General features: G+C 31.6%; 3 protein-coding genes across 5 annotated transcripts; 1 reads left to right on the top strand and 2 right to left on the bottom strand.

The window, feature by feature from the left end:
• Nucleotides 1-1,870: 1,870 nt before the first annotated feature.
• On the bottom strand, nucleotides 1,871-3,023 carry LOC112491941 (uncharacterized). Its single transcript, XM_025074440.3, has 2 exons — nucleotides 2,879-3,023; nucleotides 1,871-2,288 (listed from the first exon to the last, which is right to left on the bottom strand). The coding sequence occupies exons 1-2, from the start codon at nucleotides 2,937-2,939 to the stop codon at nucleotides 1,966-1,968; spliced, it is 384 nt and encodes a 127-aa protein (XP_024930208.1). The 5' UTR covers nucleotides 2,940-3,023; the 3' UTR covers nucleotides 1,871-1,965.
• Nucleotides 3,024-9,602: 6,579 nt separating this feature from the next.
• On the top strand, nucleotides 9,603-14,350 carry LOC107421895 (heparanase-like protein 3). 3 transcript variants are annotated; one of them, XM_048476339.2, is made up of 10 exons: nucleotides 9,603-9,892; nucleotides 10,876-11,149; nucleotides 11,435-11,471; nucleotides 11,566-11,746; nucleotides 11,822-11,970; nucleotides 12,052-12,282; nucleotides 12,495-12,651; nucleotides 12,747-12,872; nucleotides 13,130-13,232; nucleotides 13,336-14,350. In XM_048476339.2, the coding sequence occupies exons 2-10, from the start codon at nucleotides 10,922-10,924 to the stop codon at nucleotides 13,645-13,647; spliced, it is 1,524 nt and encodes a 507-aa protein (XP_048332296.2). In that variant the 5' UTR covers nucleotides 9,603-9,892; nucleotides 10,876-10,921; the 3' UTR covers nucleotides 13,648-14,350. The 3 variants fall into 3 exon arrangements, with proteins under 3 accessions (XP_048332296.2, XP_015886737.3, XP_015886732.3); XM_016031251.4 differs by having other exon boundaries at nucleotides 9,605-9,892; nucleotides 12,462-12,651; XM_016031246.4 differs by lacking the exon at nucleotides 9,603-9,892 and having other exon boundaries at nucleotides 9,923-11,149; nucleotides 12,462-12,651.
• On the bottom strand, nucleotides 14,253-16,436 carry LOC107421164 (phosphopantothenoylcysteine decarboxylase subunit VHS3). Its single transcript, XM_016030341.4, has 3 exons — nucleotides 16,089-16,436; nucleotides 14,872-14,921; nucleotides 14,253-14,769 (listed from the first exon to the last, which is right to left on the bottom strand). The coding sequence occupies exons 1-3, from the start codon at nucleotides 16,212-16,214 to the stop codon at nucleotides 14,415-14,417; spliced, it is 531 nt and encodes a 176-aa protein (XP_015885827.3). The 5' UTR covers nucleotides 16,215-16,436; the 3' UTR covers nucleotides 14,253-14,414.
• Between the last annotated feature and the right edge of the window lie 1,061 nt (nucleotides 16,437-17,497).

The raw sequence follows: 17,497 nt of genomic DNA, 5'->3' as shown, positions 1-17,497 counted from the left end.
TAAGATTTGGCCCAGTATCGGTAATTTAAAAAATACTAAAAAATATAACTAAAGATTTAATAAAAATATTTTTAAAAATTTATACATTATATATGTGTAAGCTTATTTTAGCATAGTTTAGATAAAAACAAATTATCCAAATCCAAATGAGTCCACCATAAGGAAAACATCAAATTGAATCAAACAAGTCTAATTCAATCAGTCTAATTGATTTATGCCCATCCCTAATTAGGCCTCGAATTATCTTTATAATTTACCTCTCAACTATAAAAAGTTTCATATTATCCTATAATTATGTCTTTTTTGTCATTGCACTCTAATTGTACACTTTTGATCAATAAATTTAATGAACTTAATTATACATAATATATGTAATTCCACTGAAAAATTATTTTATTATTAGTATTTTTTTATATTTATTAGTGTATGTGTCTGATTTTGTCAAATTCCTCATATAAAATGACATAATTGAATTAATGTGACACTAAGAAAATAGTGTTTTTTTTTTTTTTGTTTTTTTTTTTCCCCCTCATTTTGGAAAACAAAGTACAAAAGTCATAATAAAATCACTACCTCTGATTGAAAAACATAGGCTTCCTCAATTGTAGCCCAAATTCTTCTTGATGTATCTTCAATCCTACCAAATCTCTAAGCTTTTCCACAGAAATTGCAGCAAACCAGCCATCCTAGCAAAAGCTGATCTTGCAAAATCCACAACTGTTGCTCAAGAGAATATTTCAAGAAGCTTTCTTCGACGACTTAAGCTTTATTGGAAACAAAAACCCTCATAAAGTTTGGTTCATCCATAAGCACAGACTTATCAAGCATGTGTTGTCTCAAAATTGGCAAAATCTGATATTTCTAAACTAGGAAATTCTCATCATCAAGTTTCTGAATACTAGTTGGAAAAGGTGAGACTGTAATCAGCGAACCACTCATTTTGTCTGCAATCGCACTAAGAATTGAATCTGCCATGCTCGAATTCACTAGATCGACAATCGCAGCTGTGATACCATGATATAGAAAAGAGAATGAAAAAGAAAATCTATAAGAACCAAGAAAAGCTGAGAGAAAAAGGAAGAGAAAAAAACATTGCAAATTTTCCTAGAATTTTTCAAATAAGGATTTCATTGATTTAACAGCTTTTTATACAATCTAAACCTATGCACACCAGTTTCTAAAACTTAACTGACTCAGCTTAACCACATTGCAGCAGATAAACCAGCTCAGCACTCAAATTACAACAAACACACAACTTGTACACCTCATATACTTAAATGGCAAAGCTTTACAGTAAGGTTGATTTAGTTATTTTATTTTTCAATTAGATGATGAGCGAGCTACTAAAATCATAATAATTTTATCAAAATAAATTAATCTTGAAGGTCTCTGGCTTTAGAAAAGCTTCATGAGAAAGGAGGGAGAAAATTTTTTCTGACATGGAAAAATAGTCCCTGTGGCATTATATGATATGCAGGAGTATTTCTTATTTAGAAAATTTTCTTCATAATTCCATTAAGAATTCGGTATCTTTTTGTTTTGAGTAAAATAATACTGGCAAGCAAAATAATAGGAAATTTAGAAAGCTGCAAACGTATGAAGTATAAGTTTTGACAACTGATTATAGGATTGATTGTCCATTCAATAGACATTTATATGCCATGTATAGAGTGAATCCTTTCAATTTATGTGTCACATAGATAACATCTATATTTTATTTTTATTAGGTGATTTAAACCCATGATTTCAGATAAATATATATAAATATATATATATATATATATATAGAGAGAGAGAGAGAGAGAGAGAGAGATTGTCACTAGAGGGCAAGCAAATAACCTACCTTCTTCTTAATAATTTGGTGTCAAGCTACTTATAAAAATATATATATATATATATATCTTTTATTAATACAAATATGTGGATACGAGATTTAGTTGAAAATTTGAAAATGTAATTAAAAGATTAAGGACAATTAATCACAGAGGAAATTGGGTTGAAAGATGTAACATCGGCATCCCAAGCATAGTTGAAAGAGATTGGATCGCTATTGAGGAATGGTTGACCGTTTATGAGAAGACAAACAGAACCACTAAAACTCATGATCGAAGGGTCAACAGGCTCCACTGTTTCAAATCCTGTGCACTCCAACGTAACCAACTTTTGTGAACAGTCGCAATCATTCTTGATCGTAACCTTCCATTCTGGCTTGTCTTGCACCATTTTTCCTGTTTTCGATTGACTAACCTTTATATTACTGAGACTGCATGGCAATTGACTACAATTCCCTGCAAATATATCATAAATAATATATTGCAAAAAAACAAATTTAGTATAGCTTTACTTGTTTTGTAATTATTAGATATTCACATTTAGTGTAAAATATATGTATGTCATGGTTGAATATTCAAAAGATTTAATTGTGTGACTCAACTCATGCTAATTAATTAATTTGAAAATTTGCTAATAGACATTATCGGATACCAACGTTTTTTTTTTTTTTCAATGTATTTGGGAAATAATTTTTGCTATATATAGTTTAATCCAACAGTGAATAAAAAGATGAATAGTTAAAAATCTCATGTTTATAATTGATTTTGTTTTTCATCATATTAAATTAGACTATGCCACCAGTCCGGATAATATCAAATATACTGGTTAAAAATGTTGTATATAGAATGGCCTTAAACGGCAAAAAAAGGGGGTTTGCAGGAATATATGTTGATTAATTTAAGCGAAAATATTTTAAAATATATATATATATATATATATATACCAACTTGTTCACCATTAGAATGAATTGGTAAGTTTTTATCGTATTTACCTTCAGAAAAAAGACCGAACGAGAAAAAATGATTACGAAAAAAATCATATTTACCTCCGGAAAAAAGACCGAACAAGAAAAGAATGACTATGAAAAACTTCATGATAGCTGCCATTGAAGACTTTAACTTGGTATATTATATATTTTGGAGATGGAGGTGATCTCTGGTGGGGCTGGCATAACCCAAAAAACTTTCTCGTTCTTATTTTATTTTAGTTTATTCCTAAAAATGATGGTATGTAGTAAAGCTAATTATGGTAAGAAATTCAATATATAGGGGTTTTATTTTCATTTTCATGGGAATCTTATTTAATTTGGTAGCCATTTAAAAAGATGAAAATGATTTTTTTTTAATAAATGATAATTAATGATTTGTTAAAAAATTAATAATTTCTACTAAATTAATGCTTTCAAGTGGCAAAGGCTAAAGGTTAAGATTTGTGCTAGGATTTGCAGCCTTTATTGTGAAACTAATCTACTATATGTCAAATATAGATGGATTGTGGGTTTAATTAATAAAATGCAAGTGTAGGATCCCTTCTAACATCACATAAACATCTATATATATCAGGAACTGTAGTTATAATCTATGAAAGCTGGAGAATCAAAATTGAATTATGGTAAACCTCAAGGCCTGTAGTTGAAAATTTTCTTTTATTTTAGTTTATTCCTAAACATGATGGCATGTAGTAAAGCTAATAATGGTAAGAAATTTAATATATAGGGATTTTATTTTCATTTGCATGGGAATCTTGATTAATTTGGTAGCCATTTAAAAAGATGAAATTGATTTTTTTTTTTTGGTAAATAATTAATGATTTGTTAAAAAATTAATAGTTCTACTAAATTAATGCTTTCATGTGGTAAAGACTAAAGGTTAAGTTTTGTGTTAGGATTTGCAGCCTTGATTGTGAAACTAATCTACTATATGTCAGGCATAGATGGAATGTAGTTTTAATTAATAAATTAGGTATGAGTAAATTTTCACTTGGCTTGTCTAAGTAGACTCGGACCGAAATATGACATTAGGTCGCTCCATAACCTAAGATTGGAACAAGACAACTTAATCTTCATGAAGGCACAAGCCGAACGACCTAATCAGAAGGGTTACAACCTAACTAATGATAAAGGCAACTATTAGGAAAGGTTTGACCTAAATGACATCTACCACCCCATGTTAGATTTCAATCATAATGGGTCAATATCCAACTTGGAGCACAAGAAAGGTTGAGTAGCAAGAGCACTCAACAAGAGGACACACTCAACACGTCCCCTTGAACTACCCAATCCATATTATAAAAGCTTGATGATCGCATTGAAGCTTTCGGGTGCATATAAAAGCCTGTAAGAACAAGTGGAAGGTCATTTTCAAGCATACTGTACTATCACTACTAGAATGGCGTTGATAACTGACGCAATAAATGCGTCGCACAAAATAAATAACGACGTATCGCAAGGTGTCGCCTAACGTCTTGTCGCTAAATCTATAAGACAACAAGCGACGCATTATAAGAGTCGCCTATCTTTGAGTTTTTAGCGACTCATATTTACTTTTAGCGATGCATTAATAGAGTCGCCTATTTAGCGACGCATTGACTATTTAGCAACGCATTATTAGTGTCGCCTATTTAGCGACGCATTAAAAGAGTTTACTATTTAGCGACGCATTCGTAGAGTCGTCTATTTAGCGACGCATTCGTAGAGTCGTCTATTTAGCGACGCATTCGTAGAGTCGTCTATTTAGCGACGCATTAATAGAGTCGCCTATTTAGCGACGCATTAATAGAGTTGACTATTTAGCGACGCATTAGTAGAATTGCCTATTTAGAGACTCATTAATAGAGTCGCTTATTTAACGACTGATCGACACTTTTAGCGACGCATTATTTCTTAATGCGTCGCCCCTTCTTTTTTATTTTTTAATTTTTTTAAATTTTGTGAAAAGTGATTAAAATAGTAAAAATATAAAAATAATTAAAATACAAAAAAATGAAAACTAGCTTCATCCAAAATAAATAGAATACAAAAATTTTAAATAAATATTTTGTCATAACAAATTAATTATCAAATAAATTAAATATCATCTCATTGATATATTTTTACATAATTTGTAAGCTATTGTATTTTTCATAACAAATTTAATATTAATTAAACTTCCATGAATGCATATTCATTGAGATGGAAGTTGACCTCTTGTTGACGATATTATATCCTCATACTGCATATGGAAACATTAAAAAAGTTATTAGCACTTATGCAAAATAAATAAAATATTAATCATTATTACATTTGTAATTTAGTATAAATGAAAATTTAAAAAATATTACCATTGTTCTTAAGATTTGACGAATCACATTTCTCCCCTCACAGTCATTACAAACATAGTCACTCTCACATTCATCCTCATTATCATTTTCATCGACACTTGGCAACTATATGACAAATGGATTGTGAGCCATCTTTGTATCTCCAAGAACATCTTCTTCAACAACCGTACGATGTTGTGGTGAAGTTAAAACAATAGACCATCTTGATTCAAGTTAATCTTCAACACAAAATACTTGTTGAACTTAGCAAAATAATGTCAAGCAATATCACAAACATAATTTCTAAAAAAGCAAGATTAATCAAACCCAATGAACCTAAGCTGCAGTTAAAATGAAAAAAAAAAAAAAAAACAACCCACCTCATGTCAAGAAAAAAGAAACTCACCTAAACGATGGAGATAAAGAAAGAAGAAAACCAAAAAATCACGAGGGCGACAAAGAGAAATCTAGCTTCTCGGCCAACGACAACATAGGAAAATGAAAAATGAAACCTGAAATATCTCACTCTTTAAGTCTCTCTTAGATTGCTTCCAAATCTAATATCGATTAGCTGGTGTACTTGATGTAGTTTTAAAAAAGAAAAAATGGATTTAAAGGAGCGCGTAAAAATTTAAAAACGCGCCAAAAATTTTCAAAAAATGGCAAGAACGCGCCTTTTCTCCCAATTGCATTTTTTTTCTTTGATTAATATTTTTATTTTTCAACTACAAATAAAAACTAAAAATATTTCTTAAAAATGCGAAGCAAAATATCGAAGATTGCTGTTTATTTTTCTGTTTTTCAAGTACACCTTTATTCTTTATAAAATTTGCATGTCTTTCAAAATTTTTGTTTTTGTTAATTGAGAGAATAGGCGACATATTCTCTTCAAGAAGGATCGCCCTGTGGTGTGGTGATTTCTTGAGAGTGTAGGAGGTCTTGGGTTCAATTCTTGTTATGGTCCTATTTTGATTTTATTTTTTTTAAATGTTTAAACAAAAAAATTGAAAAAAAAAAGGAACAGGCGATGCATTTATTGAGGAATGCGTCGCCTGTTCTTGTATTTGGCGACGCATTGTTTCAATAATGCGTCGCCTAACACTATATTAGCCAATTTTTGCTGTATTAGTACATATAAGTGATTTGGCATAGTAGTGTGGTGATTTCTTGAGAGTGTAGGAGGTCCTGGGTTCAATTCTTGTTATGGTCCTATTTTGATTTTATTTTTTTTAAATGTTTAAACAAAAAAATTGAAAAAAAAAAAGAACAGGCGACGCACAATCTTATTGGTGCGTCGCCTGTTAACTATATATATATATATATATAAACCTCAGTTTTGGTGCACTAATATTTTTATTGATTGTTATTATTAAAATAAAATTAGATTGATTAAAAGATCTAAAAAAAATTAAGTGAAAAGAGAACAGGAGACGCACAATCTTACTAGTGGGTCGCCTGTTACATGTATAACAAAAAAGAAAAAAAAAAAAAAACCAACTTCAATTATGTTGCTCTAATATCTTTATGGGTTATTTGTTGTTAAATTAAAATTAGATTAATTAAAAAAACTAAAAAAAAAAGTGGAGGAGAGAACAGGCGACGCACAATCTATATAGTACGTCGTATATTTATTGAATTTTTACTGACGCATTAACCTCAAAGTCGCGGTTTTGTTTTTTCAGACGTGTTTGTTTCGTAGCGTCGCTAAATAAGTGTCGCTAGATATCAATTTTCGCGTAGTGTGTCCATTTGACTCGCAGAAAGAGATAAAATAGTAAATGGGACTTTATATTTCCAAAACAAAACTAGTCCACCACTTTAATCCTTTCTAAACACACCAAAATATTTTGTCATCTTTAAAATATAACCAGAAACCAAGTTGTTGTACACATAATATAGTTTCCATTAGGATTCATACGAAGTACAAATAAAAATAAAGAAATTATTAAATAATTGTCATTTAAAGTTACATGTAAAATATGAAAAATACATGGGACTCATAATATCTAACCTTAACTAACAATTGTTTAAGAAAAACAAACTCAGGGATTATTTTTAGATCTTCTTGTAATGATTTCACTTTGATACTGTTTGCATTTTACTGTGCAAGAAGATCTAATTTAAGTTTTTTTTGCTCATAAACAAGCCTTTCTTGTTCTTGGTTATATATTTTTCAAACATTTCTAACTTCTTCTCATTGCATTGTTTCTTCTCTTCCCTCATATCTTGTAAGATATTTATGTATGAAATTGAAGAATAATTTCCAAAGTCTCTTCTATTCCTTTTTTTTTTTTCCTTTCTTTTTCAGCTTTCCATCCTGGTGGTCTTTCTATACTTATAGAGCCAGGATTTTGAATGTTGTCATCTTCAACTTTCATATAAATAGTCTTTGGAGTTGGACAAGAGGAGGAAACAAGGGAAGAGCTTTTGGATTTATTTATAATTGGTTTTTTCTTTTGGCAATCCTCCAACTGTTTTGGTTGTTATCTCAATATGTTCCAATAATGTTCAAACTCGAATGGAGATTTACCTTTATTCAATTCTTGGTAGAATAGTTTTGCATTAGCAATTTGAAAAAGATAAAGAAAAAAAAAGAACTCAAGTAATATTTATGCAACAATATAATAATAAATATTTTTAATATGTAAATCATAAATAACTTATCCTGCTCATTGACACCACTTTGATTTCTAGATTTTTCTGGGTATACATCCACAAAATTTATTTGTAACCAACTAAATTGTTGACCAATGGTTTATCAAAGAAATTTGTGTATACTCTAAAGCAAAAGTTTTGTGCTTGTGAAAAAATTCCCACACTTGTGTCCAATAAGACTTGTGTTTATGTTCATTCCCTTGTATTGCATTCAAATTGATATTGAGCCATGCTGACACAATAAGATCTTCTTCCACCATAAAGTTTGAACCTCATGGTTTTTTAGAATTGGATTTTGATGGAGTACACATTTGAAAATTTGGAGTATTGAACGAAGAATATTGATCATAAGAGTTGGGAGGTTGGATTGAAAACTGGGGGGTCTCATTAGAATCTAGATGTACATTTCCATGGTTATCAATATGAAAATCCATATTTTTTAGAAACCAAAAACTATGAGCGAATATATATAAACCCATGTACAATGATTAAATTTATGACCATAGGGATAAGAAAGGAAAAATGTATTAGAAATTTCTAAAGTCAAAGACATATTTGGAAGATTTTTCAAATATGTTCAATTATTTTGAGTAGTCAAGCCAACGGGCAAAAGCAATAAATAGTAATTAAAATGTATTGGTATAATCTAGTGGTCATGAAATTTGATAAGCATTAAATTATATTAATATTAATATTAAATATAAAAAGCGTCTGTGGATCACAAATCTAAAAAATCAAATCCATTCTATATTCTAAAAAGTCAAATTACAAAGCATGTTAAAACTTGTTTTTAAATATTGACTTTTCTAAATAGAAAACATATAATGAATTAAGAGACCTTAGGATGCTTTTAGTATAGGTATTTTAAGTGCAAGCAACATATAATTGGGGTAGTGAAAGTTTAGTATTGGTCCGAAAAAAATACACTTCGAGCTTTCAAATATAAAATGTTTCTATTTAGGTCTTCAAGTTTCAATTTATTAAATTTCAATTAGTTAGATCTCTGTTGCTAATGGTGTTGCTAATGGTGATTAATGATTCCATCATTTCTAATTGATTTTAAAATACAATTTATAGCAATTTTGGCTTTCTATTTTTTTTTTAAATTGCATTTAATATCTAAATTATTAACCACCATAAAAATTCAGTTGGATCAAAATATAACAAATTAAAATTTAAAATTTGGAATGATCTAAGTTTAGAAATTGAAAGTACAACTTGTCTAAATTATAGAATATTAAAATACAGTTAACCCACTATAATTTCACTACAACTGGACATGAAAAATCCCTATCAAGAAAATAAGTCAATTGTCTAAAAAAACCCTTTTCCAATACAATAATTTGAGTTCTAATCTTCCATTCCAATAAAATAAATAAATAAAGTTAGTCAACCAAGTTGCTGAACACCTCTAAAACCATACATTGGCAAGGTTTAATTTTGAATATTTTTCACGATTATGTATGGACGAGGAGAGGCCTAATGGCTAATCACTTTCGTGGAAGCTGATGTTTATGGTTTTGTTTTACGTTATGCATTGCCTTCTCAAAAAAATAAAACTAAAAAGGAGTCAACCACTACCCTTCGTTTTTTTCTTCAAGGTATTTATTTAAAAGTTTAAAAATTATATACAAAAGCGCTAAAACAAAACCCACTAGCAAAAAGGAGGAAGAAGACCCATCAACAAGCAAAATCACCTTGAAATTTCTTCGGACCACTACTTGTGGCTACATTTTTAACCAAATTCAAAGTACAAAATAATTGATAGCAAATTTGGTTAGCCTATGGGCTTTATTAATTTGCTTCCTTACATTGAAAAACCCACCGAATTTTCCTAAATTCTTGAAGACTAGTAAGTCTTCTTTTGTTTTTTGGGTCAATAAACAACTTGTATTTGTTGACCCAAAAATAAATAAATAAGGAAATAAAAAATAAGGAAAAAAGAGAACCATTACAGAGAGTTCATATCAGAAGACTGGTAACTTTGCAGCTTCCACATGTTCTCTTCTTCTGGTAAACATTCAGAATATCCTTTAACACTAAGCAAACCAATTCAGTCGCTGGAATCCTGGTTGTTAAAGTTCCAATCCTAGCTACAAACCTTCAAGTATGTATAGCTAATCTCATCTTGGAATTTAATTTCCGGTTATGCATATATATATATATATATTATATACACTTACAGGGTGCGGTATATATATATATATATATATACTTATGACTGACATGTCATTGGATACTGATTAATTAATTAGTTGATACTGGGTTGACCTCAACCTAATGTCACCCTCCCTTAGTTGTAGCTCTACCACATGAGAACTGATTATTATGCATATATATTTGTACATATATAAACAAATAATATCCTTTTTCTTTTGAATTTTGTGACAAAGTTCCTTTAAGGCCAATTATTGTTATTACATTTTGGACTTCCACTAATGATTTCCATAACCTACCTACCTTAGAATTTTAAAACACTCGAAACCTGCCCTGATTTTCCTCACAAGTTGAGGCTCAAAAAGTTTATTTGTGATGGGAATAAATAATTTCACTTTCTTGTTCACATATATCCGTTCATTGACTTGAGAAAATTAAGATATAACAAATGAATGGCCCCGCTTCATTTTTTTATTTTTTTATTTTTAAATTTTTTTTTTGTTTTGGTGAATATGAATGACCCTACTTTGCTTGTGTTGATTGAAGCTGCGGACACAAAATGATGCCACTAAGAATTTGTCCATTGTTGATATTGAAGAGAACCAGATTATCACTGCTTTATTATTATTGAGTCTCTGTTGAAGTTCTTCTTGTTGTAATTTGATAATATATATATATATATATATGTAGAGAGAGAGAGCCTAATTAACATAATCAGTGTTCAGCAGTAGCTTCCTGGAAAGTATATAAATTTATCTCGAGCTCTTAAACATTCTCCTAAGATATTGTATTGTATGCATTGATATATATATATGTATATATATATGTACGTATTATGTATATATGTATACAATACTTCTTGAACCAGTACAAAAGATATCGTGAGTAGTAATACCAAACCTGCAATTGCACGGAATTGTCACTCTAACACAGATAGAAAGAAACAAGAAGAGACGGCAGAAGATAGACCTTGTATGAGATGCGTTCTTTGGTAATTATCTTTCTCTTCTACTTGTTGATCTACTGGATAATTCGCCGATCAACCTCCGACGCTTCACAGACCATCAATGGCACTGTTTTTATCAATGGAACAGTTCCAATAGGAAGAATTGACGATGATTTTGTGTGTGCTACTCTTGACTGGTGGCCACCGGAAAAGTGTGACTATGGAACTTGTAGCTGGGGCAGAACTTCTCTTCTTAATATTGTAAGTTCTTCATTTGTTTAATATATATACATATATATGTTTTTGATTAAACTGTAATCACTTCTGTATAAAGTCCTAGTACTGCTTTTAAACTTATTTGTTATTGTTGCCTCTTGTTTTTTTCCCTATTCTACATGAATTTGAACTTTGATCCTGTTAAGTAGGCTTGCGATTTTACAAATCGTTCTATTCTCTTTTAGTTGTTTTCTATTTCTCCTTCTCATAAGCTTATTTAATTATTTTCATTCTAATATTTATTTTCTTTCCTTTTTCTATTGTTTGAAGGACCTTAACAATCCTATACTTTTAAATGCAATCAAAGGTAAGGGATGCATGCTTACAAACACATTTATAAACCTCAACATCTGCCCCAAAAATGAGAACTGAGATTCGGAATTTTTATATACTACTTGCAGCATTTTCACCCCTGAAAATCAGACTAGGAGGCACCTTACAAGACAGAGTCATATACGAGAGAAATAATCAGCAACCATGTAATCCATTTGTCAAAAATGAATCAGATTTTTTGGGTTTCTCTCAAGGTTGCTTGCCAATGTCCCGGTGGGACGAACTAAACATTTTCTTCAAAAGAACAGGGTAATAACTTTTTAGTTTATCAACAATGGATATATTCTATTCTCAGCTTTATATGTGTTTTTCTTTAAAATACAGGGCTGTTGTATTTTTCGGTTTAAATGCACTAAGCGGCAGGACGATAGATTCCCAAGGTTCTGCTATAGGAGCATGGGATTCCAGTAATGCAGAATCTTTGATACAATATACAGTCAACAAGGGATACACTATTCATGGTTGGGAGCTGGGTAAGAACTTGTAGATTATGATTGATATATAAGAGAAACAGAATACTAGAAAGCAAATAAGTCAAGCTTGCTGCTTAACAGGAAATGAACTGAGTGGGAGAGGAATTGGAGAAAGAGTTGCAGCATTCCAATACGCATCTGACATTAACACACTCCAACACATTGTACAAAAGATTTATGCAGGTTCCGAAGTTAAGCCACTAGTCCTTGCCCCTGGAGGGTTCTTTGATGCTAACTGGTTTGCAGAGTTCATTGACAAAACAACTAAATCTCTTCAAGTAGTCACCCACCACATTTATAACCTTGGTCCAGGTAGCTTCAGAATTTGACAAACATGGAAGAGGCATTAGTGCCCAATTTGCTGTGCTTAAGATTCTGTTAGCTAGCCTAGTAATATATCAACTTCAGGCATATGCCCTTTCTGCAGGAAAGCAGTTTAAGAAACAAATATTTATTTTTATCTTTTTTGCTATCTTTTTTGCTATACTTAGGCAATGATGAACATCTTATTGACAAGATCCTAGATCCATCTTATCTTGGCGGAGAGTCCAGTAGCTTCAGCAGCTTGCAAAGTATTCTTAAAAAATCAGGGACTTCAGCAGTGGCATGGGTTGGTGAAGCAGGAGGAGCATACAACAGTGGCCACAATCTTGTCACTAATGCTTTCGTGTTTAGTTTTTGGTAGGCTTGGTTTCCGAGTTTTTCTATCTGCTGCTTATTTTGCTATCTTAACATTTTGACGGATTTAAGAACTTGTTTTTCCACCAACCAAACAGGTATCTAGACCAGCTTGGTATGGCAGCTTCTTATGATACCAAAACATATTGCAGACAAACATTGATTGGTGGAAATTATGGACTTCTCAATTCCCACAACTTTCTCCCAAATCCAGATTATTACAGGTTATTCCACAACATTATCACTGCTCTTTTCCCAGACCCCCAATAGAAGAAGGAACGAAAAATTTAAAAAAAGAAAAAAGGTTTAATGGCAAAAGAAAGTAAAACCTCCTCTTCTCTTTTCCATGAAGAGAAACGGAGATTTTATTTTATTTTATTTATTTATTATTATTATTATTATTATTATTATTATTTTGTCTTCGATTTTCTATCACTTTCCTAATTCCTTTGAAGTAAACATGAATTTAACATCACTGCAGTGCTCTTCTTTGGCATCGTTTAATGGGAAACAATGTCCTCTCAACAAGCTTTTCTGGGACAGAGAAAATGCGTGCTTACGCTCATTGTTCTAAGAAAAATACTGTAAGCTATGCATATATACTCACAATCGCAAATCTTCTCTTCTTCTTCTTGAAGGAAATGGTTTATATAAATATAGGAAATTCATAGGATTTTGTATTTGCAGCTCGGAATCACATTGCTTCTCATTAACCTGGATGATCAAACTAGAGTTGAGGTCAGTGTTTCAACTGACAATCAAAATGGTACAAGCTCAAGCCAAGATCGTAAGGAAGAATACCACCTAATGGCTAAAGATGGGGATTTGCAGAGCCCAGTTTTGGTTCTAAATGGGAAAACACTAATAGTGGATTCATCTGGAGCTATCCCACCTTTGGAACCAGTATATACAAATATGTCAGATTCAATATCTGTTGCTCCTTTCTCTATTGTTTACGTTCACATCCCGAACATCGATGTGTCTGCCTGTACAATTTAGTTCTTGGTGAATATTAACAAAAACTTCCATGTCTCAGACGTAATTAAAGGTAAAAAAGTGTCAACCTTTTTTTTTTTTTTTTTGGCCCCCCATAGCAAGAAATAGAATTTTAGGTTTAATTTTAATAGCCCCATCTGTATAAACTTGTATACTTCGTCAACCAAATAGAAAGATAAAAATATCACACAGCTGTTGTTTCGTGAAAATGCTTATTTCTACTTTTAGCTAGCTTTTGACACCAGCACTCTTGGACTAAAAATTTTGAAAATAAATTAAGAAACCTTTAATTTTTTTTTTTTTTTGGTGCCAATAGAGTAAAATTTTGAAATGTCTTCAAAACCTTCCTTGAGTTCCATAATTTTGTTTTTGCCCTAATTGCACTCGAATAAAATATTCCTTTCAAAGTAAAATCTGTAAAAAAATCATATTGGATTATTTTAAATGCAATGAATCCTTACGTTAGAATGTTTGATGTCGTCTTTAATAAACAAGCCATCAAAATGGGATGTTAAGAAGAAATGTAAAACAGACACACACTCACTTCCCAAGATGAAGTTGGACTGCCATTGCCAGATCCCACAGATAGGCATTGCTAAACAATGAGCTAAATAGGAATAATTAAAGCTTTAAAATTAAGAAGCTATAAAATCTTCAAGAACAAGAGTATTGCAAAGATTTCTACCCTATATGTGCGGATAGACAAGCCTACTAACCCAGGATCCATTGCAACAAAATCGTAGGCAAATAGAAAGTAACCAACAGACAAGTTATTTTCTCTTCTTTGCGGGTGGCTGAGGTACCTCTTCCTCCTCTTCTTCCTCTTCCTCTTCTTCCTCATCTTCTTCCCCATCGTCGTCATCATCATCATCATCATCGTCATCATCATCGTCATCCTCATCATCGTCATCACTTCCACCACCACCATTTGCCTCAGGCTCATCCTCTGGATCTCCTTCTTCTTCACCTTCTTCCCCAGCATCATCATCATCCTCACCTCCACCATCATCCTGATCATTATTCACACCTTCTTCATCACCCTCATCATCGTCCTCATCAGTATCACTGGCATCTTTGTTCTCAGAACCAGGTTTTTTCACTGCATAAAGCTCAGAGATGGGAAACCTGCAAAATAGAAATACCATTCACCAAGCTCCATAATGAAAATCAATAACACAGGAATTTCAACAAAGCAACCAAGAAAGAAACAAAGGCCATTTCACTAACCCTCTGAATGTGTCTGTCTCCTTGAGAAGCACACCAAGGACGTTAAGCACCTGCAAAACCAGAGTTCATGGTTAATGATAACGCATAAAAATTAATCATGTAAGTCTTCTTAGGTAATAAATACAAAAGCAGAGACAAGCCAGAGAGAAGCAGAAACTTGCAACATGTGCAAAGCATTAGAAAAGTCCACAAATAGGCAGGTATAACAATATAGAAAGACAACCAACTTTTAAGTAACAAAGGAAAACATTTATATATATATATATATATGCAATCAAGTATTCTTTCCAAATTTGCACTCACTTGTAAATTGGAATTAACCAAATTGAAGAGTGTGAATGGCAAACTATAAATTAGTTTCAATTATTCAACAATCAAGATTCCATTAGGGGGAAGGGGTTTGGGGAAAAACTTTCACGTACGGCTACTTCTATTTGTAGAAAAGTAGTGTCACATTCGCTTACACCAGAAGAAATATGTCTAAATGTCAATTTCATGCAAAATTGAAAAGATAATCAAACTTGAATACAATGCTGGAAGAACAAGAATAGAATAACAATACAAAGCACTTCAGAAACAACAATTAAAAGAAACCAAAAACTGAGCCATTCTTTTGCCCTTGGCGTCAGACCAATTAGTCAACGGAACATAAGGTCTATTGTGAACACTAGCAAATCCTAAGAGCTAATTCTGTCTGTACAGCATGTTCTACATTTTCCTCAATTCCCCAACCTATCTAATAGAAGAATTTAGGACAATACTCTACAAACAATAGAAATAGTTGAACACCAGCTATGAAGTAAACTATTTTTGACTAGTAAAATCAAAAAATAGCTGGCCAAAGAGAAAATTCAGACAAATTATCTTTAGGCAAAAGGAAGCAAGCAATTGACCAAATCAAAAGATCCACTACAGAGGGGAAAAATAAAAACTTAAAAACTATAAACAAAAGGGCTAATTAGGACAAAAGTAACCGACCAACAAACCCTAATTGGCAAAACACAGTACAAGACAAACACTAATTTTCAGGTAAGTCTCTTTGTACAAATTTGAACCATCATAAAAATAAAAAACTTTCAAATCCCAGAAAGAAATTGGTCAAATTCACACCCAGAAAACATAATCAAAATAGCTAATTCCAGACAAAAAAATAAAATAAAATAATAAGGCACAAGGGATTAAAGAAAATTTGGGGAAAAATTAAAAAGAGGGTTTACCATCAAGAGGGCCAAAGTAACAGACTTGGCAGCAGCAGTGACCGTCTCCACTACCATAGCATCCACCGCAGCAGAGAGAAGGCCATCCGAAACGACGACGTGGGAGCAGAGATTCTCTAACTCCATACTCAAACAAAGAATTCAGGAAAAGGGATACTAAAAACTTGGAGAAAAAGGAAACAGAGGAAAATGAGAGAAAATTTGTGGAATAAAAAGAGAGGTGAGTGGGGTGGGGAAGGGTTTAGTTAGGGTTTTGAAGATATTATCAGCATTGGGTGAAAGAAAATTGACGGTTTGATTTTGATACCTAGGAGGAGGAGGAGCTCTAGAAGAGTGTGGTGTATAAGATAAAGTTACGGTAAGTCTTCGATGCCGTTGAATGACAGACATGGTCTTAACGGTCAGTTTCTTAGGTAAAAAAGAAATTGTCTCTTTGCTTACTGTATGTGTCGAACAAGTCTGTGTGGCCAACGTGTGACACGTTATCCTGTGATTAGGTATCCAAAGTGTAACTTCTTTTGTTTTGTTTTTTTCTTGGTATCGAAGGTTGTAACTTGGACAGGGGCATTTTGGGAATGATGTTTGTAATTTTCATTTTCATTTTTTTTTTTTTCACCTATGTTGGCAAGTTTGAATTCCATATTATTACTCCAAAGAAAGTAATGTTGTTATTGAATTGTCCCAAATGACCACTCAATTTTTTTATTTCACTTTTATTGGAGAGTTTGATCCATTAGCTGACAAAAGAAAAAAGGAAAAATAAAAAATAAATAATGTTGCTATTGAATTGCCCCAAATGACTAATCAAAACGTGTTTAGCATCTGATTTTAAAAATCCAAAATGATAGCCTTAATCTAGTTATATATATATATATATATATATATATATAGAAAATTGTTGGGGGATACATCTCTAAATTCGATAGGTCTTCAAACCTTAATCTAGGTAAAAATCCTCACCATTCCAAGTTGTAATAATAATAATAATAAAAAATTACATTCTAAAATATATTTATTTACGACAAGTCTAAAAAATAAATAAATAAAAGTAAACACACACAACACTTTTATGATTTTTAATTCCTAAAATAAAATTTGAAATTTAAAGTAGGGGAAATGGTTAAAAAGTAAAAAAGCACTCAGTTTTGGATATTTCTATTCACACTATATAATTTGCTAGGCACATTACATTTTTAATGATTTTTCTTATATTCAAAAAATCCCCATTGATTAAAAAGTCAGAAATGTCTTTAAGCACATATCACACGAACCAAATTTCATCCAAATTATGTATACCACGCTTTAAACAATAGATGAACATAAGCTCGAATTGTATAAACTGGGGTAATATATGAACTCTAATAATAAATATATTGGGCAGACCAATATCTTCTTCGTTACCTATACCT

This window comes from Ziziphus jujuba, chromosome 5, assembly GCF_031755915.1.
Source record: "Ziziphus jujuba cultivar Dongzao chromosome 5, ASM3175591v1".
In the NCBI taxonomy this organism is placed as follows: Eukaryota; Viridiplantae; Streptophyta; class Magnoliopsida; order Rosales; family Rhamnaceae; genus Ziziphus; species Ziziphus jujuba.
This window is presented reverse-complemented; position numbering and strand designations above follow the sequence as displayed.